The sequence below is a fragment of the Sminthopsis crassicaudata genome, chromosome 5, assembly GCF_048593235.1.
Source record: "Sminthopsis crassicaudata isolate SCR6 chromosome 5, ASM4859323v1, whole genome shotgun sequence".
NCBI classification, from domain to species: domain Eukaryota; kingdom Metazoa; phylum Chordata; class Mammalia; order Dasyuromorphia; family Dasyuridae; genus Sminthopsis; species Sminthopsis crassicaudata.
The window spans coordinates 198709078-198730768 of record NC_133621.1 but is presented as its reverse complement, the minus strand read 5'-3'; the positions used below and the strand labels follow the sequence as shown (position 1 = coordinate 198730768).

The following is a 21691-nucleotide window of genomic DNA, read 5'->3' as shown; positions in this document are numbered from 1 at the left end:
AGGGGATTAATTTGGAGAAAACTGCAATAGTCCAAATGAAAGGTGACGACTAGAGTTGTCTAGAGTGGTTATGGTGTGAAGGGAAAAAAAAAGAACCTGATGCAAGAAGAAGAGAATCGATAAGAATTGATTGGGAGAGGGGAAGAATAATGAATGAGGGAAGAATTGAGGACCAGGGACTAGAACAGAAGTACCCACAACAGAAAGAGAGGATAGACCAGAGAGTAGGGAAGTACTACCATTTGGGGGTTTGAAATGCCTAGGAGACATTAAAGTGGCCCTGCCAGAAGGGATAAGGGCAGGATATAAGAGTCACCTGAATGGATGATAGCAGAATCCCTGGGAGCTAAAAAGGTAATAAAAAGAGAAGACAAGGGCAGGAGGCCAGACCAGATTTAGGAAGGGACCATGAAGAACTTGCAACCGAGACAACCAGGAAGAGAACCAAGATAAGTACCAAAAGGGAAAATCAAGTCAGCTGTGCCACGGGCAATAGAAAGGGCCCCGGGCTATAACAATAAAGTGATTCCAGATAACCTTGAGGAGGAGTTTCAGGCAAGTGGTGGAGTGGAATCAGATTGCAAAGAAGTGAAAAGGAAGGGAGGAATGAGAAAGTAGAGGCAATGAGAAATCCCCCTGGGAATGTGACTATGAAAAAACAGATTATTGTCTGGGAGTATGGTAGGTCATAGAGGGGAGAGGTCTGTTTGCTGGTGGCAGAATTAGGGGGAAAAACATCCCATAAGACTAATCAAAGGGAGGGCAAGAAGATAGTAGGACAATGCTGAGGGGACTGAAGAAGAGAACTGAGGAGGAAGATGGAGAGCCTGCTACTTGGGCTCAATGTTCAGGCCCAGCCTTGGGCCTTCACTAGTTGGTAAGCCCCAGCTTCTCCCTCAGCTGCTGGTCTGTAACAGGAGGCATGGGGTGGGATGGCTTTTCAGTGGGAAATCCGAGTGTTGAGGCTCTTTAATGAGAGGAAGAGGGAGATGGTGGTATGAAGTGCTTAGGAGAAGAAACGGCTGGACAGTCACAGGGAAATGTCCAAAGTCAGGGACAATTGGAGATGAGCCATTGACACTGGAAAGAATGAGAACTTCTACTGAGGTGTAGTTATATCTTAAGAATTAAGTGATCAGCTAGGTGGCCCAATGGGTAGAGCACCAGCCCTGAAGTCAGGAGGACCCTAGTTCAAATCCAGCCTCAGACACTCAATACTTCCTAGCTGTGTGATCCTGGGCGAATCACTTAACCCCCAGTTGCCTCAGGGGAAAAAAAAAAAGGCGAATTTAACCTTGGTTAATGATACAACATGCTCATGTGATTTCAATATCAGTCACTTATATATTCTAAGATCAGGTGACAGCAATTCAATATCAGTCACTTATATATTCTAAGATCAGGTGACAGCAACAAGCCATTCATTCATTTTCAGCATGGTATAGCTGAATATTAAAACATCAGTGTACCCAATTAAATGGGCATAAAGAGACTTGTTCAAGTCATGTCTGAATCTGGGGTTTCCTTCTCCAGCTCATTCTACACAGAAGAGGAAACTGAGTAAGCAAGGTGCTGTGACCTGTCCAAGGTCACACAGCTTATAAGTGTCTGATGCTAAATTTAAACCTAGGCCTTTCCTGACTCCAGGCCCAGAGCTACTGTGCTCCAAGCTGCTCCTTAAAAGGATTAGCTAGTTTCATTTTTTATTAAATAACTAATCCTTATAAAATGCTAATTGTTTAAAAAGATGTGAGCAAAGAAAAAAAACATATATATTGGATTGAGAATAATACTAATACTGCAAGCATAAAAAAAGAGCTGATGCATCTGACCCGTTGGTTAAAAAAAAAAAAAAGCAAAATTACCAAAAATAATTACTGTTATATGAAATATGGATTTACATCTATTATCATTAAGGATAAGCCTCATCTTAAATGTAGATTATGCTTTAACAGAGTAGCTAATGATACTAAGCCATCATTAGAAAGATATTTAAAGCTTAATCTTTTGTTTACTCAATCAACAAGGATTTATTAATCTTTTATATGCCAAGTGATGTCCATACCAATAGGAATACAAAGCCATACTGAAATCTGTCACCTCTGAAAACTTTTATCTGATCACTTTAAAAACCCAGTTATTTTCTAACCTATTTAACAAATCTTCCAAGCTAAGAGTTTTAATAGGTTTTGAGCCTATTTGTGATAAAAAGACATTCTCTTTTAATTAGTTTTCAAAAATTGGTGGATAGTAGAGAATTTATTGAATCTTTTAAAAAATTCATATATATATACACATATATATACATATATATACATATATATGTATATAAAATTAGTGGAGAGAAAAATAAGTATCATGATTTATAAAGCACAACCAATTAATACTGTCCTTCATCCAGGATCTCTATAAAGTTCCCATTAAAACCAAGAACTAAATGAAATATATTGTACAGTTCTTTGAGGCTTTTTAAATGTCATTACTATTATCATCAAGTATTAAGGCAAAAAGTCTAGAATTAAACTTATTCTATAACTAAGATTGTCCAAATGATACTTGTTCAAATACATAATATTTTAAATGAGAACTAAAACGGTTTTATGCTGTTAATAATAAATTTCCTCATCTACAAAATGAAAGGAAGGCATAAATGGTTTTTGAAGTCCCTCCTAGCTTTTTACATAAATGACAGTGTGATCTTTCATCCCTTTAAAATCCATGTTTTCATATATTTTATCACATATTCAGGTAATAGCACATGTACCAATATACCTTATTTTATTGCTCTTCACTTAATTGTTCTTGGCAAATATTGCTATTTTCTTCACAAATTGAATGTAGTAGCCCTGCATTGAGCAAGTCCATCAATAGCATGTTTTCAACAATACTTCAAACTTTTTCTTTATTATTGTATTTGGTATGGTGATCAGCGATCAGTGATCTCTGATCTACAAAAGACCTGCCATTTCTCTTCTCCACTTCAGGCTTCCCTATTCCCTAAAATATTACATTAAATTAATAGATAAAAAAGCCTGCAAGGTTTTAAGAGGATTTGGCTTCAATTTTAAAAGAACTCCTACCGTAGACAAAATGCTTTCAAACACTATCACCTGCTACAGAGAAATCTTTTGTGAAAGAAAGAGCCAATCGATGCAGCAAACTTCATTCTTGTCTTATTTTAAGAAATTGTCACAGCAACCTCCATCTTCAGAAACTACCATCAATCAGTGTCAGTAATCATCAACATTGAGATAAGCCCCTCTACCAACAGAAAGATTGCCATTTACTGAAAGCTCAGGGGATGGTTAGTATTGTTTTAGCAAGAAAATATTTTAAAATTACGATTATGCTCATTTGGGGGGGGGCACACTTAATAGGCTACAGTATAGTGCTAACTTTTATATGTCCTGGGAAACAAAAACATTCATGTGACATGTCATAGTGCAAAATTAGCTCTACTGCAGTGGTCTAAAATTGAATCTGCAACATCTAAGATATGCTTTTGTATGTAAATTTTACAAGGATTTACAACAGTTTGGAAACTATGTTTGGAAAGCACGGAAATAGATCGTTAAAGTCTAAAAGGACTGATAAGGGCCAAATTAATGTTAGATAACAGAAATTGGTAGAGGAAGTAGTCAGCAAGCAAAGCTGTGATTTCTTCCAGAGTTGAAGTAAGTAGGGATGAACATTAGTGGGACAAAGAATTTCAGCAACTGAGGACATATAAAGCTAAAATGCTTACCCCTAAGACATTCTGAAATTTTAAAATGAGGAAAGTGACCAGAGGATACACTGGGAAGAAGACAGAACAAAGCAGTAATCATCAAAATATTTTGTCTTATTACTGGTTTTATAAAATGAAATCATCAATGCATGGAAGATTTAGGTACTTAAGAAATAAGCAAATAGCCTAGTGTTGATAAATCCCATTAGCTACTAGGATAAAGATTTATTATTTGACAAGCACTACTTAGAAAAACTGTTAAATCAGCCGACCAGAAACTAGGTATAGACCAACATCTGAAAAAAGTACTCCAAGATAAGCTCCAAATGCATACAAGGTTTAGAGATAAAGGATGCCAGGTTTAGAGATAAAGGATACCATAAACAAATTTTCTCACACACCTGTAGTTATAGAGAACCATTCAAGAGTTTAATAAAGGGCTATCATCCCTTTTCCCATTAGATAAAATTTCAATCATATTAAAATTAAAAAGTTTTTGGATAATGAAGCTAAAATAAGTTTCATTTTCAAAATATAGAAGGAACTCATTTAAATGTGTAAGGGCAAGAGCTTCTTGGCAGGATGGAACCATTCCTGTAACCCTCAGCAGCAGGGAGACTGAAGCTGAATCATTTGAGCTTTGAGCTTCAGTAAAGCGGTTTTTTTGTTTGTTTGTTTGTTGTCTTTTTTTTTTTTTTTTTTAAATCAGGGATGGCACAAATCTAGGGAGTTCTAAAAATACAGGGGTCACTAGGGAGAGTCAAAATGGCTCAAGTCAGAAAAGTTAAAGCTTCCAAGCTGCGTAAGTAAGATCAGGTCTCTGAGTGTCCAAGGCTCTTTGAACCTGGACTGCAGAGTGAGACACAAAATACAAAGAGGCAGTCCACAATAGATAGGTCAAAGGACATTAACAGGTAATCTTCAAAGGAAGAAATACAAACAATCAATAGCCATTTGAAAAATATTGCAAATCACTAATAGTGAGAAAAATGTAAAAGAACTCTGAAGTTAAGTTTGGGAAGAATGACAAAAAAAGGAAAATGATCACTGTTAGAGGGGCTACAGAAAAAGGGGCAAATTGCGGGCCTCCTTGTGGAGTTGAGAGTTGTTACAGCCATTCTAGAAAGCAATTTGGAACACTGCCACTCAAATTACTCAATTGTTTATGCCCTTTGACCCAGTGATACCACTACTAAATCAACAAAAGAGGAAAGAGACCCCTATATACAAAAATATTTATAGTAGCTTTTTTTTAAGTAGCAAAAAACTGGAAACTAAATGGGTGGTCCTCACAGTACAGTTGACCAAATTATGATCTATGAATATAATGGGATATAACTGACCTCTGAGAAATAATATTTTGCTTGATTATACATGTATTACAAGAGTTTTGTTTTTCTTGTTCTTCAACAGGGAAGAAGTGGAAGATTTTTTTTGCTAATTTAAAAAGCAAGTCTCTCCTTGAATACCTCCAGTGACAAGGAACCATTACTTTTCAGACAGCTTTAATTATTACAACGTTTCTGACAGTGCCTAGATCTGCCAACTTCTACCCATTACCCCAGGGACCAAAAGATTCTAATTCCTCTTCCACATGACAACTGTCATTTGCCTAATTGTGGACACTATGTTCCTCTTACTGTAACCTAAGATCATGTTGGCTTTTTTTGGCTGCCATTACACTGACTAATTAAACTGGCAACACACTAACAACTCCAGATATTTGCATAACTTCAGGTGTCTAACGACTTCAAATCCATAATCTTATGCACCACTGTCCAGTCATTCCTTCCTGTCATGTACTTGTGGAGCTGATTTTTTTAAAAGAGGAATAAACAAAAAATAAAACATTTAAGCTATGTGTCAGGTACAGTGCTTGGCTCAGGGGAAATAAATACATTCCCTGCTTTAGAGGAACATTCTAAAAGGGGAACATATTCTGATATGGGAACAGGACACACCGAAGTCAGGGAAATCAAAGAGAAAGTGAGTGAGCCATATACACAGCGGTAGGAGGGGGGAAAGCAATGAAATCTCTGGCAGCATAGTATGACCTAGAGCAGAAGGACAAGCCTGGGCTAGACATTAAGGATTCTTACCAGTTAAAACCTGATGATGCAGAGGCAGGGTTCCCTCTTGGAAAGGAGCTGGAGCCAGATAATGACCGGAGAGCTCTTTATTCCCTATAAAATGGTATTATCAGGTATTTGGGGAAACTGGCCTTGAACCAGCGTATTATCATGTCAACATCTCTCCCTTCACATCTACACATGGTCAAGCTTTGTGTCAACTCTAAGTTTGCTAAACATCCCATCTACCCTTTATACAGCCATCGAGAAAAATATTAAACAATACAAGGGCCAAGCCCGGATCACTAAAGACCCCCTCCCTTTCCATCTGCTCACTGGCTCTATTTGTCCCATGTAATCTTTCACCTAGTTAGGAATCTACTAATATTGTCTAACCACATCTCCACCTTATTCACAAGAACATGAAAGACATTGTCAAAGGCTTTGCTGAATTCTAAGTAAATTATATTGATGTCATTCTTTTGCTTTACTACTCTGGAAACCCATCAAAAACAGAAAATAAAATTAGCCTGCCATAGCTTCTTGAAAAGTTGACTCTTACTACTTCCTTTCCCAGGGTTCACTGCTTTCTTTTGTAGGGTTCACTAACCATTTAAGCTCTTTTAGGATTTTGCCAAAAATCCCAAGTCAAGTTCTCTGACCTAGTTTGTAGACTCTTTTCCCTTCTTGTTTTTGAAAACTGGGACAAAATTTGTTTTTCTTTGGTCCTGGGAGACTTTTTCCCACAATCTTTCAAAGATCACAGCCAGTGATCCTATCTGCCAGTTCTTTTAGCATGGTGGCAAATAATTTGAGCCTGATGACCTTGAATTTCTTAAGGACATTAGGTGGCATCTTAGTATTTCCCTAAGTGCCTTGGTTTTAAACTTTCTCAGTTATGCTCTTTATTTTTTTCCATATTAATGGAAAAGCTCCATCTTTTTTTCATTGTCTATTATTATTGCATATATTCAAACTCCCATCCCCAAGTAGGAGAGTCTTCTTAAAACAATCTCAGATCTCATTAGCTTTTTGGCTGTCTTAGTACATTGTTGATTCATACATAGTCAGTCCACTTACCCAAGTTATGGGTAATGGGTAATGGGTAACATTTATGGGGCATCATGGTACAAGGCATTGAACACTGGCCTGGGTCAGGAAGAATTCAAATATTATCTTAGGTACTTATTAGAAGACTGACTTTTGGCAAACCATTGAAACACTTCACTTAAACTTCCATTTCCTCAAATGTAAAATTAGAATTATGAAAGGACCCAGCTCACAGGGTCACAATGGGGATCCAATTGGGTAATGTATATAAAACACTCTGAAAACATTAGGATGACATATATGAAATATAGTCATTATTTCTTATCTCAATATGTTATCCTTTAAGATTTGGCCCATAGTTCTTGCTTATTAGGATTGTTTTTGGGTTTTTTGCATTCTGTCATCTAATCAACATTAAGAGCTTCCCGTTTTATGTAATCTACAAATATGATATCATACTATCTATGACTTCAAGTCACCCATAAAATGTTTAAGGGCACATGGCCAGACATCTGAAGAATATACTCTTCTGCAGACTTTCTTGTTTACAAGCTCTTTGGGTTCAATCAACCAGCTCCAAGATCTCATCACTTCATTTTGTCCCTAATGAGAACAGGGAAGATCTTGATTGAAAATCTTCAATGGCTCCCACTGCCCATAGGATACAACTTAAAATGAGTAGTGAGCTTAGCACCCAATCTCTTCCCAAGACCCTGACTACTTCTTCAATTCTAGCTTAATAAACCCACCAGTTTACACTCAAAAGCTATTCAGGTTGTTTTCCCCTCCTCATCTAAAACTTTCTCTCTTCCAAAGCCCTAAAATAGTGATGGCAGGATTAGCTCTCACCTCTTGGTCTCAGCTTCACATATTCAGGAGGAGGATAATGTTTGTACTACTACCCATAAGATGGGACTAAAAGGCAGAATTATGTTATATTGGACCAGATGTAATACATATGTAAGTTGTTATTATTCCATTAGGTAGCTAGATAGTGCAGCCCAAATCAGGAAGACCTTAACTTCAAACCTGGCCTCAGAACCATGCAAGCTGTGTGATCCTGGACAAGTCACTTTATCCTCTCTGTGCCTCAGTTTCCTCATCTGCAAAATGGAGATGAGAGTAGCACCTAACTCCCAGAGTTGTTGTGAGGATCATATGAAATAATTTTTGTAAATCACCCGGCACATAGAAACTTAAATATTATTAATTGTATTCCTTAATGACATTAAAAATCTGAGAGCTTAATACATTAATTCAACCTTATAATAATAAATAAATCATATAAATAATGTGATAATAAGCAATTAGCTGACCCTAATCTGTACAAGGAATCTTTACAGAGAAAACTGAGGTTCAAAGAGGTTAAGGGACGTGGCAATGGTCACCCCAATTAACTTGTCAGGGGCTAAAGGAATTAGAGTCCAGAAAGAATTACAGCAACAATAGCTAGCATGGTGCTTTGATATGATTTTTGCAAAGCACTGTATTAAACATGTGTTTAAGGGGGACAGCTAGGTAGTACTGAGCCTAGAGTTGGGGAACACCTGAGTTCCAATCCAACCTCAGTCCCTTAACTAGCTAGGAAGCACTAGGCAAGTCACCTAACTTGTCTGCCTCAGTTTCCTCATCTGTAAAATGTGGACATTAACAGCACTAGCCTCCCAGTTCTTTCATATATAATACATCAAGGGACATTTGTAAAGAGCTTCACACAATGCTTGATACTTAGTGCTATTTAAATGCTTATTCCCTTTCCTGCAAACCACTTAAATCACCCTTTGTAATTCCCAAAGTCATTTCCTATTACAATGCCAAAAATTTTTATGATCAGAATATGATGGGAGGGAGAGGATAACTGATTATGATGGTGAGGACTTCCTTTTATTTTTTTTTTCTCTCCTAAGAAATTGCTTATAACAAGATTAGTTATCCCAGCTAGAGTTCAATATGAAAAATGATTTTAAAGGGGTTTTTTTTTTAAAGTATTTATTTAAATGATAGTTGGGCCAACTCACTAATTGGGTGAAGCTTGGAAGGTTTTCTCAGGGGGTGGAGAACAACAATGACTAGTTTCAACATACAAGAAAGGGGTTTAGAAAAGCTTTAAGAGAAGCAAGAATGAGAAAGGGATTGAAAAATCAATTCTGCAGCAGGCCAACACAAAATCAACAACGTGATAGGATAGACCAAATTGAAATTCCTTAACTATAGCAACAGGTGGAATTTTTTTTAAATCACCTTTTCTCATCACAAAAAGTGTATGCCTTCAAACAAAGAACTGCAGAACACAAATTACAGAATTGTCCCCCTACCTAAAAGAATCCCCTAACACAATCTTGCAGGGAGAAAGAAAGATACAATAAGGGGGAGGGGGAATTTGTCAAGGGAATAGATCTGTTAATTTAACAAGATTTCTGTCAAGCAAACCGATTGTCCTCTAGAGTCATTGTTATTGAAACAATGAAGACCCAGGAAAGGGGCACCCATTAAAAGAAACAGACCCAGTGAAAGAATATACTTTGCAGTCAATGAGATTGTTTAACAGCATTCTCTACTGTAAGGAAGAGTTTCTAGGCAGTATTGTTCTCATTCATAGTCATCACTGGGGGGGAAGGGAGGAAACTTAAAAGGTTCAACAAAACTGGCCAATTTAAGCCTCAGATATAGTTGCAGCCCTGATTTTCAAAGTTATGTTTCTCTATCACTTATCTTGCTTTTATTTCTAAAAAATCATAAATCACGTAGTATTAGACCCAATCTCTAGACCAGTGCCTTCATTTGTATGCATATGAGGAAATTGAGGTCCAAAAACATCTAAGGTCACCTCCTGACACTCAAGAACTAGTGGAGGGGATCATAAAAGCTGTGCCTAAGACCCAAGAAGCAAGAGCCATGGAGCAATTATTCAGTATTTGACCCTCGTGGCTTTGCATCATAGCAATATAGGGACACTAAGTCAATTCGCCTACAGCTACCATATAGTCTGAACCAGTCCCAATTTGAAAAAAATAAGTTAAACAAGATGACTTTGTAAAAAGGTGCCTTTAATCAAACCATGTGCTCAATTTTGGTTTTGGAAAATATGGTCACTATATATGTGTATGTATGTATGTATGTATGTAATAAAAATCACTATAGTCTGATATGTAGATCCACTAGTTTTCTCTGACCCTCTTAGAACTAGGCAATTATTAAAGGAAACATAATAGCAATCACTAAAATGAAAAAGAGAGATGATCAAGATAATTCAAACCAAATCTAAGGATTTTTACCTTACCTTCAAAAGTTTTAACCACTAAAAACTAGGAAAAGCTAATAAGCTTTAAATAAGTAATTCAAATGGTATCTCAAGTGAATAAAAATGATACAAGAGACAAAAATATTTTTTGCATATGTGACCAGAGCAACGAAGAAGATATACTATATAGGTAGAAAGGTTGTTGAGTCACTTCAGTTGTGATCCCATTTGGGGTTTTCTTGGCAAAGATAGTGAAGTAATTTGCCATTTCCTTCTCTAGCACATTTTATAGATAAAGAACTAAGGCAAATAAGATTACGTGACTTATCCAGTATAGCAGGGCTAGTAAGTATCTGAGGACATTATTTGAACTCAAATTCTCCTCCTGATTCCAGGTTCAGCATTCTATTTACACCATATACCTATCCAGATAGAAAAGAGAGAGACAAATACTATATATATTTTTTCTTTATATAGCTATAGCTTTATAGACATAAACAGGAGATATTATGTATATGTACATCTACGTGCACATGCCCATATACCCCCAAATATGTGATCTCACATTAGCCATTTATATTGACAATCATTTGCTGCCTTAACAAACAGACTGGTATTTATTCTCCACCTCCAGCCCACTCCATATTATATGCTCAAAGTCAGCAAACATCTTTTCCTTCTCTTTTACTCCCCTCCTCCTCCCAGATAAGCACAATAAATGAAAGATAGAGAAAGAAGGCTGAGACCAGGAAGAGAAAGAAAGAGATGACAAATCTAGTAAATATCTATTTTAGATTACAGGAAAAAGGAGATGTGACCACAGAGACTAAAAAACAAAACATGAAAAAAAAAGACTCTTGAACCTGACACTCTTGGTAAATCCAAATAATAAACATACCAATGAGCTTTATTATTAAGTTAAAGAGACATCTTCTAGGTCCAACTTTTTTCTCTTCATATCAAATTGAAAATAAAAATTTCTGAATTCCCCCCCCCAAAGGATTTTGCCATCCTTCCCTTAATTACAGAATCAAAAAGGGAAATTTATTACATTTAAAGCATCAACAAGAAGGATTTGAGGGAAGTCACATAGGTTTTAATCCTAAAACTTGGACTATGTAAATAATTTCAATTTTTAAAATATATGTATGAATTTGATACATGCACCTCCAGATCCCCTTTGATAGTTACTATCTCCTCCCTAGCCAAACTGTTCCCCAAGACAGACAAACCTTCAACTTATGTTCCACTGAACTTTTGACCTGGTCATAACTAAGGCCCTCCACAGTCCACTGCTATGCAATGCCCAAGACATTTGTAAAAAGGAGCCCAGGTCTTGTCAGGCAATGGCAACTGCAGAAGCCAGCATGGGAGCTGCTGTCCCATCCCCCTTTTCCCATAACAATGCACCAAGCTTGGCCTGATGGATGCACTTTTTAATCTGAGTCCGCCAGCTTTGCATCTCCTTCACCATCACCACGACCTCCACCGTTACTGCCCCTTCACTAAAGACTTTTCCCGATTTAACTCTCCAGGGGGAAAAAAATTAACATGTTTCCCAGATTTCTGACATGTACATTTGCAGACAGTACATAGAGGCTTCACAGTTAAGGACAAGGGGCAAAAGGTGTGTCTTTAGGGGAAAAAAAATCCTTCCCTCCCTAGTAATATTAGGGAAAAAAACAAAACTCTTACCAAAAGTTAAGAGAATCACTTAGACATACATCTAAATCGCTCATTTCCTACCTATTACTTGGTCAGTCTTTTATTACCAAAGGCACCTAGTTCTAACACAAAAATTTAAGCCAAATTATAACTTAATTGGATCAGTAAAAGGTTGCTTTCCTAGTTCATGAAAAAAAGAACCTATAGTTTGGACTAGGTGTTTTTGAAAGAGCAAAGCCGGATCATCTCCATAAAGGCAGGGAAAAAGGGAAAACTGGGCTATACAAGATTAATATCCCAGGAAGCAATAGCAAACTACAGGTCAAAAGAATTAAAATTGATTTCCAAGTCTCTTGACTCAACTATATCAGAAGCAAGCAGCAAGTGAAATGAATGGAACATAATATTAGGAAAATGATATTATAAAAGCACGGAAAAGCTGAATTGAAGTCACCCTTTCAGGACATCTGAAACCATCGAAACAAAATCCAATTTATCTTTACTAAAGTTGGGGAACATTTCTCCTCTTTGGACAAAAAAAAAAAAAATCCTACTTATTTCAGACAGGCTCTTTTCAGATTTCAAGAGAAATTAACCCAAATGGCATTAGGAGAATAAAATTTATTTGTATTGGTAAAAAGCTGGTCCTTCTAAATTGAAAGATTTTTCCTTGAATATACAACACTAAGGAGCCTTCTTCAAATCTTAGTGGAGTTTTCCAGCTCCTTTTTTTTGCAGCTGAGGAACTGGAACCTGCTCAGATCCCACTTTGAGTCAGAAGAACAAGTCATGACAGTGGATAGGAGCACAGCACTAGGCGGAAGTCATGAAGATCTGAGTTCAAATCCAGCCTCAGTCACTTCCTGGCTGCAAGTATCTCAGTTTCCTCCACAATAAAATTGGGATAATAATACCGCCTCCCTCAATGTGTAGCAGTTAGGAACAAATGAGATTAACAATTGTAAGGCACTGCAGGCCCTGGTATTTCAGGGAAGTATTTTCCAACTCAATACCTTCACTATCTAGAAAATTTAACCTCACAATCAAGATCTACAAACAAATGAAAAGAAATTATGCATTCTTGCCCTTCACACCTGAGACAATACTAAGTCTTTACTAAAAACCTAAAACTCCCACCTTTATCCTAATGCTTTTATAATACTTTTCACTTCCAGAAGAATATACTCTGGAGGTCCAACTCTGAGTATCAAATAAGGACAGTTGTTCGAATGTAAGCAATATTTTCAGCTCTCGGAGACTACTTTCCAGAAAATTAAGCAAGACCAAATTTAACCTCAGCTGTGAAGTAAGCCAGATGCAAATGTGGGCCTCCAGAGGTGAAAGGGTAGGGCATTGCCCCTTTTATCATTGTAAATAAGGGCCCCTTGGAAGCTTCACACTGGTTGGTTAAAGACTCTCCTCTTTAAACATTTTACTATCAATAGGAAGGGGGAGGGGAATTCCCTTTTGGAGGGAGTTACATCACTGGAGAGCATTCTCCCCTTTCAAGATTTCACACTGCATAAGGGATTCCCCCTCCTCAGTAATTCACATCCTGTTCAAGGGCTTTTCCTTTATAGAGAATTATCACATCCTGTTTGATAGTCTTAGGTAGTTCCATTTGAACTCCTATTGCAGTAATTCTTAGGGAAAATGACTTACCTTAAAATAATCAGGCCCAATGTTACCAACATTAGAGTTTGATAAAGCTACCCTTAGTAATCTCAGCATAATCAGAGAAATCCGATGTTTTAAACTATAAAGTTACAGATGAGATAACTTAAGGCCTTAAGAGGAAATAAATCATCAGAAACTCAAACCCTGGTATAGCTCTTGGCTCCCACAATGCTGGGAGTCAAATGGAAGCCACGCTATTCAGGAGTCAATGGCTAAGTCATAAAACTACATAAGTGAGAGGTAGATGGGACCCTCAGATCTCTAGTATCTAGTGAGCTGCAACCATGCAGAGACAAAGTATCAGGAGACCAATGTCCCCTGGTCTGCCTTACCTTAGTTTCGAGCACATTTTACTCAACTTTTTGAGTTTTGTTTTCCTCTTTTCTGTTTCTATCTTTAGCTCCCCCCCCCCCCAAAAAAAACCTCTTTCTTATTTAAACTAAGCCGCAGTATTTGAGAGATTTCTTCTTATTCTTCTTTGGTACTTTGGTGAAACCATGTGGCCACATGGGTTGGGGGTTAAGAAACTAGAATCCTAGGCCCAAATCCACTAATAACTAGTTCTATATCCTGAGGGTAAATCATTTAACCTCTTTTACACTTTAGTGTCTAATTTGCAAACTAGAATAATGATGTATGTCTATTTTGCTTCAGAGAGGCATTAAAATTATTTAAAGGTCTCTGAATGAATTAAAAAATTATACAAATATGGGGCTTAAAATATTACTAGGCCCTCAAGGGCATGGATTCGTCTTAACGTTTCTTTTTATATCTCCTAGAGTGCCTGGCACCCCACTGGGGACATAATGGGTCCTCAAGTTCTTATTGAATAAAACCATCCCTCATCTTCCTACGTCTACCCTATTTAATATCTGTTCCCCCCAAAATAAAGAAAAAAAACTGAATCCAAAGAATCCATAATAACAATGGATAACCAGAACTTAAAAGACAATAAAGGGAAAAATATATTCATCAAACAAGAATGATATAGGTACTATGTTACAAGCATTCACAAACATCTTTTGGGGTACAGTTGTGGAAATTTACAAATATGTGCACAATAATTTACAACATCCTGGTGTAGAGGTGTGTTTCATTTTGCATTTATTTTTCCTTTCTTCTGATATAACATAACACTTTTTCCATTTTTTTTTCTTTTTCCCCCCAGTGGAATGGGGGGGGGAATAGGAGAAAGAGACAACATATATTCTCTCTCATATTATGATTTAATGTATATATTTGAATAACCATTTCAATCTGCAGAAATATGTATGTATAAATAATTTTTAAAAATACTTTAAGAAAAAATCATGTCATAAGTCAGCAAGAAGCCCAGAAATGATTTTCCCATCATATATGGCCAGATTAAAACCTGATTAGCTTTGCCACTTACCAGATTAAAAGGATTATCCATCTTGGTTGTAAATGTGAAACATTGCAAAATTGGTTTTAAAGTGTAGTTGCAGAAGGAACATGATTTAACATAACACTTTGCTAATTAAGAATCTTTAACCTCATGAAGTACTGTAAGAAGGTTTTTAGGTCCACCTAAAGTCCTGAGGGCTGATGACAAATTACCTTCCCCTTGATATCACTTCCTGGTGTGGAGTGCCATAGGGTCTAGCCCCTGGCCAAAAATGAAGGAAACCTTCCCCAAACTCAAAAAACGTTTCATCATGAAATCTTGTTTCCAGAGCTTCCTCAAAGATCATGACGGTGTCCAGCTGCAGCTTGATAATATGCAGCATTTCCAGAATTTCTTCCCCTACCCTGGACAAGCAGGTGTACTGAACCCCACCTTCCTCTCCTCCTCCACTTCCCTCCCCCACAAAAAGGAAAAGCAAAGCTCTCAAAAGGACAATGCAGTCCCCTGATTCAAATGCCAACTCTTCTTCCCATAAGCATAAGAATATAGTTAAATGAAGCGATATGCTAAGGACCAGAAGCTGAAGCTTGCTTTCCTCCACCGCGGCCCAAATGTGTTCTAGAATTTTGCTCAAATTTCAAAAGTTTTACAAACTTTGAAATGATTGGTTTCTAACCAACTTCAACAAAATGCACAGGAGAAAAAAAAAAAAAAAACTCCCAGCCACAGAGCAGCGAATAAACAATTCAAAGCCATCATGTTTCAGGGAAGACAAATATGGTTATCTCTGAGAATGTTTATTTACCAGTTCTCAAGCATCTTGTGCATTTATGGTGCCTTAATAGATCGCTTCCAGTCTGGCATGTATTTCAGATGGCTATATTGTACTCCAGGAGACATTAAGAATACAATAATAATCTCAATTAGCCACACTTCACAGTATCACCTTAATTTATTTAGCCAGACTTTATTTATTCATTTACATTGTGTCAACTGGATCTCAGATCCTTCAAATCTGCAGTCAGTTAATATATGGGAACCACACGTCTGACTAGAAAACAGATACATGCTCCAGGTTCTTCTTGAGTAGACTTCAATCACCTCAAGTAAAAATCACTGTTGTACTTATGAACAAGGTTACAAGTGTATTCACATAACATTTTCTCAATAGAAATGAAGTGCTACACATGTAACCTGGACGTTAATCCAACTTGATGGACACTGGGCAGGAAGATTCCGGAACATTATCTATTATCCACGGCTAACGATGGCATTACCACATAACCTGTGCAAACACAAGCACCTCCCCCTGCCGCCACCATTTTGAGGAGCAGCATTCATTCCCACCACTCATATTCAAGAAACTAGAACAAGAGAATAACTTAATATTTTCTTCACTCAGCCTCCCCGCCCCCAAACTTTATAGCCCCATTTTCCTATTTTCTCTAACCATCTGGACTTCTGGACCCGTCTAGAATGAGTAAGAATGATAAATCCCACAACAGATATTTCTTGCGAACTTCACTTTCAAAATTTGCAAACAAAACTTGTAGGAGAAAGTGGAAGACTTAAGTTATCGCCTGCTCTTAAAGGCGGAGGAGGGGAAACCTCAGGTAGACAGGGTTTAAAGCAGCTTAAGCGCTGCAGAAACTCCGAGCGCCTTCGGCCCTGAGCATTTATCTGGACACACGCCTGCTCTTCCCTCCCCCACCACTATTTTTCTCATTTCATTAACTCTGGAAGAAGCACAAATTCCCACAGAGTGTGGGGCTCTGGCATCCAAATGCTATTGGGGGAAACTAAAAATAAATGAATGAGAACTTAGGGTGTGCGGACGCGCGAAAGAACAGCCAGGAGTCATCTCCGTACCAGCAACAGATTCGAAAATCACCCCCCCACCCCGACAATGTGCTTACAAGGGACGGTCATTATGATTTCTCCTTTGGATTCCAAAGCCGTGGCCAATGATTTGTAATTCACCGTAAAGTAGTCAACAGAGACCCTGACCGGCAAACACCGTTTCCACTAGCTTTGTTCGGGGACAAAAAGGGGAGGGGGGCCGGAGGAAGAGGAGGGTGATTCACGCTGGCACCCTATCAAACATTTTACATCCCCTTCCAAAAGTGGGGGGGCGGGGGAGCGCTGCGCCGGCGCTTACTCTTTTCTTCTCGCACAGTCCGTCCCACTCCCCCTCACCAGCGCCGGGGTCTGGGCGCCTCCGCACAAAGCTCGGACCACAAGCCCCATCGGCCCCGTCTCGCAGGATCTGCAACCCCCAGGGCGAATAATGGTGGCCGAGTTGCGCTCCGACTCCAGAGGGCCACCAGGGACGGAGGAGCGGAGCGATGCAGCAGACCGGGAATAACGGAGGCGCAAACTTTCCCTGCCAGCCCCCAGCCCCCGGGCAGCGCCAGCGCCGCCACGGAGAGTTACGCGCCCCCCCAGCACACACTACAGGAAAGGGGGGGTCTGCAGCACAACAAACCCCTCCCCCGCAGAGAAGCCTCAGAACCCGGGTCCGAGTTTAATCCCCACTCCCTCCACTTCGCCCCCTCCCCCGCGTCCCCCCGAGCCAAGCCGAGGCAGCTGGCAGGCTGTTTCAATGGCACTGGGGACGGACCGCGCGCGCGCACACGCGCGGGTGTACACACACACAGAGCTTCCCTTCCTACTCGGAGAACTCCTGGGAGATAAACGCACACACAAGTGGAGACCCTCCCTCTTTCTGGGTCCCTTCTCCCGAAGCTCCGGGGCCCCCCCCTCCACGAAGGCGGGCGCTCCCCCCGGTCCCGGGCAGACCCCCCGGCCCCGGTCCCGGCCGCTGCCCGCAGTCCCCGCGCGGCGCTCCCCTCCCCCAGGACTTCCCGGGGACTCCTCCGGCGGGGCGGGGAGGAGGGGGAGCGAGCGGCAGGGTCGCGCCCGCCCCACGCCCCCAGCTCCGCCGGGACTCACCTCGATCTCGAAGTCGGGCAGACGGAAGGCGGTGCGAAAGAGGGAGCAGAAGTGCGCGATGGCCGGGACTTCCCACCAGGAGCGCAGCTCGCCCAGCCCCGCCGCGTCCTCGCCCGCGCCCTCCTCCGGGCACATCTCCCGGCCGCGGCGGCTCCTCGCTCCGCGCGTCCCTCGGCGAGCCCCGCGCCGCCGCTCCTCGCGCTCCGGCCGCAGCTCCTCCTGAGGGGGCGGCGGCGGCTGCTGCTGGGACCGCTCCTCGACGTGGGCATCGGCCGCGGGCGGGCGGCAGGGGCAGGGGGCCGCGGCTCTAAGGCCGGCGCGGCTCGGGCTGCGGCGGCGGCGGCTGCTGCTGTGGCTGGCGGCGACGGCCCTGGCGAGGACCCATCCCGCGGCTCGGGCTGCTCCTTCTGCCGCAGCCGCCGCTGCTGCCCCCACTTCCATACAATATAATCATTACACCGCTGGGGAAAACAGATGGGGCTGGGGGGAGGAGAGGAGACGGGAGGAGGAGGAGGGAGCCCGAGGGGGAGGACTGAGAGCCTGGGGGAGGGGCCGCACACGAGGAGGGGGCGGGGCTGCCCCTCACCACAACAACAACCTCCGCCCCCACCCCACCCCCGGCACCAGCCCGGACAGCCACATTGCGAAAGGAGGGGGAAGAGTGAGGGTGCTCGGGACCCCGCGACAGAAAGGGGGCCACCGGAGGGAAGAAGGGCGAGCAGCCGGGACGGAGACTCATCTCCTCGTCTTCATCCCATTATTCGGGGCGGAAAACCTCGAAGTTTTTAGGAGGGAAAAGCGAAATAGGGCTGTTGTCCCCCTCACTCGGCGTTAGTGGTCGCGCCCTTTTAAAGGGCCCTGGGGTGGTACTTTTTGGAGGGGGTATATCCGGAGGCATGCACATGTGGGCACTCGGTTATTATTCATGAACACGGTATCCGGGAGAACAAGTGGGATGCCCACCATCCTGTGACTCTCAGAAATAGTGAGCGGTGACCCACCACCGCTTTCTATCCGCCCTTTCTGGCTTTTGCAGCCTCCACCAGTTGCTGGGCTCCAGAAGGCATGCCCCTCGGTGGGTCTGGCTAATTTGGAGCTATGTTAGCACGGAGGCCAGAGTGCACTGGGCAGGGTGGGGGGAGGCACCAATCAGCGTCCTTTCATAAAGAGGGAATCCCCCCCTCCGCTCCTACCCAGGGAATGGACACATGTGACTGCCCCGGAGAAGCCTAGTAATGGAGCACTGCTACCCCTGAACACCCCTCACTGTGAGAAAGCAGCCTGAAGGAGTGCACAATAAGGTTTGAGAAAAAGGGGGGAGGGGAAAGCTGTATTTGAGGGAGTATCCTTTAGTGCGGGCACAGATCTGGAGCACTTGCTTGAGAGCACAGATGCAGATGTAAGGGAAAGACTTTAAATGCTTTACAGATATTAGGTAATTAACTTACACTGATACAAAATGGACAAAAACAGATACCGCGAAAAGCCTGTTAAAATTCCGCAACCATCGATCTAACGAAACTCTCCTTAGAAGCACCAGAAGTTTGTAAAGATGCGGGGTGAGAGTTTCTCACTGCAACAAGCCTGCAGCTACGTTTTACTTAAGCAGGATGGGGAGAAAGAGAGCGCAAAGTCCGGGATTCTGGATAGGGAGGCTCCATTCCAAAACGACAACCGTCCGCTCTTTCCCTCAACGTTCCCAAAAAGGAGTCAAATTCTTGAACAATCTTATTCCCCATCAGGGACGTACATACTCTGACAGTCCCTGCTTTAAGAAGCTTAAAAGCTAAGATTGATAGGGATAAAAAAAATGTATCATCCTTGTAGGAACATATATTTTGACAGAAGAGGACAAATTTGAACTGGACAGCTGCTTAAATTAAACTTAGTTGTCAAGTGCAAACTGCTTAATTAGGTAATAACACATGATTTCTTCCTTAAAAAAATAGTTGAGTTCTGTCCCAGAAATTTCTCCCCCATTGTAGTGATCCCTCATGGGATCCCTTAAAGATGTCTTAAAATTTCTCCCTTCCGTGCAGAAAACCTACACCAGAGTTTTGAGCTTTTCTTCAAAAACTTCAAAAGATAAATAATTTTAGTAGAAATAAGCATTTTGAGAGCAGGGATGCAGGAGTTTATGTTTTGTTTTGTTTTTGCTGGGAAGGGTGAAGATATATTGGAGAATATTGTATTTGTATTCCAGACCTTACCAGAGTGCCTTGTACATAATATGTGTTAATGTTTGTTATTGAGTTGAATTACTCCCTCAAAACTTCCTATCTTGCTTCTCCTTTACTTTCTGCTTTTAAGTCTCTATTTTTTTTTCCTCTCGTAACCATCCCCAAGGATTAATTTTTTTCACTGGCTATTCATTTGTTTTCATCAACCAAATGATGATGATGGAATAATGATAATCCAATGATCAGAATTTTAATTCCAGGAATCAGGAGACAAAGTAGTTTTAGCCAGATTTGCTTCTTGATCTCTGAATCTGTTTCTTCACTTGTAAATATGAAATTCTTTCTTTCTTAATTTTTACTTTAAAATTATTTCAAAGATTTTTTAAAATAAATTTTTATTGGTATCTTTAAAAAAATTTTGATGTCTTTTTTCATCACCAAAATATCCTCCAGTATTCTTCCTTTTCCCTGATCCTAGAGAGCCATCCTATATAACAATATTTTAAAAGAAAAGAAAAAAAATCAGAAAAATTAATCAATACAATAAAAAAGCCTGAAAATATGAACAATGTACCACACTTGGTACCTCTGCAGAGGTTTTCTCATATCTATTCTTTGTAGTGATGCTTGTTCTTTGTAATTTTGTATCATTCAATTTTGATTTTTTTTGGGGGGTGGTTCTTTCTGTTTACATTGAAGTATTTATTATGCATATTTTTTCTTATCTCTGCTTACTTCACTTGCATCAGTTCATGTAGATCTTTCTATGTTTCTCTGTATTTACCATCTTCATTCATTTTAACCTTTTCCCCAAAATCATTTATATGTTTGCTGTAAGGGTTACTAATTCACTATCATTCTTCGGTTGGTAATCAGGCTTTTTGGACAGCAAGTGTTGAGCTTAAACAACTGACCTTAACACTTAATTATCAAGAATTATTAGATGGCTCAATTCCTGGGATTAGGTCACATGGTCCCTGGGCACCAACAGAAGTAGCAGGTGCATGATATCCCAGAGTCTCCATATCAATGTCCTGACACAGGGGTCTCTATTTCTTCTGAAGAGAAAGCTTTAGCTACTCCAACTGAAGTTGCTTTCAGTGCTCATTGCTGTCATTTTTCATTTGTGTCCCCTTCATTTTTGCAAAGATACTGCAGTAGTTTGCCATTTCCTTCTCCCAGTAGATTAAGGCAGAGCATAAGTGACTTGCTTAGGGTCACATAGCTAATAAGTGTCAGATTTGGACTCTGATCTTTTAAGCTCCTGGCCCAGTGCTCTATCCACTGAACCACTTAGCTCTCTCATTGACGTAGGTGATATTTCTGCTGCAAACATTCTCATATAAAATTATAATTCTCATTAGTACTGTAAATCTTGAAATAAAAAGAGATATAACTACTCAGTGTAATGACTTTTCCATGTGTCTGTGTTCTATAATCTTTACAGACATATAGGTTAATTCCGTTTAAAGCAATCTCTTTGTCCCATGTTTATACATACTGGAACTTCCTCCTCCTTTTTTTGCCCATCCCCATATCTCTCTAACTTTGATTTATATCACTACTTAACTGGCCCTGTTGATCCCATTCTACATATAAAACAAATACTTTCCATACATTAAGGATTTTTAACCTAGATTTTTTTCTTTTCATAATTATATTTCAATATATTTGGTTTCCCTTGTGATCTTATACATTTTATATATTTAAAAACATTATGTGATAGAATACTATTGAACTATAAGAAAAAAATGATCAGGAAAA

General features: G+C 40.2%; 1 protein-coding gene across 2 annotated transcripts in view; it reads right to left on the bottom strand.

The window, feature by feature from the left end:
* The window catches only part of CECR2 (CECR2 histone acetyl-lysine reader), a 135234-nt gene extending 116965 nt beyond the window's left edge, over window positions 1-18269 (bottom strand). For both annotated transcript variants that reach the window (XM_074266815.1, XM_074266817.1), the window contains exon 1: window positions 17748-18269. In XM_074266815.1, the coding sequence (XP_074122916.1) occupies window positions 17748-18188 (441 nt within the window). In that variant the 5' untranslated portion in view covers window positions 18189-18269. The remainder of the gene's footprint in view (window positions 1-17747) is intronic.
* Window positions 18270-21691: the final 3422 nt, after the last annotated feature.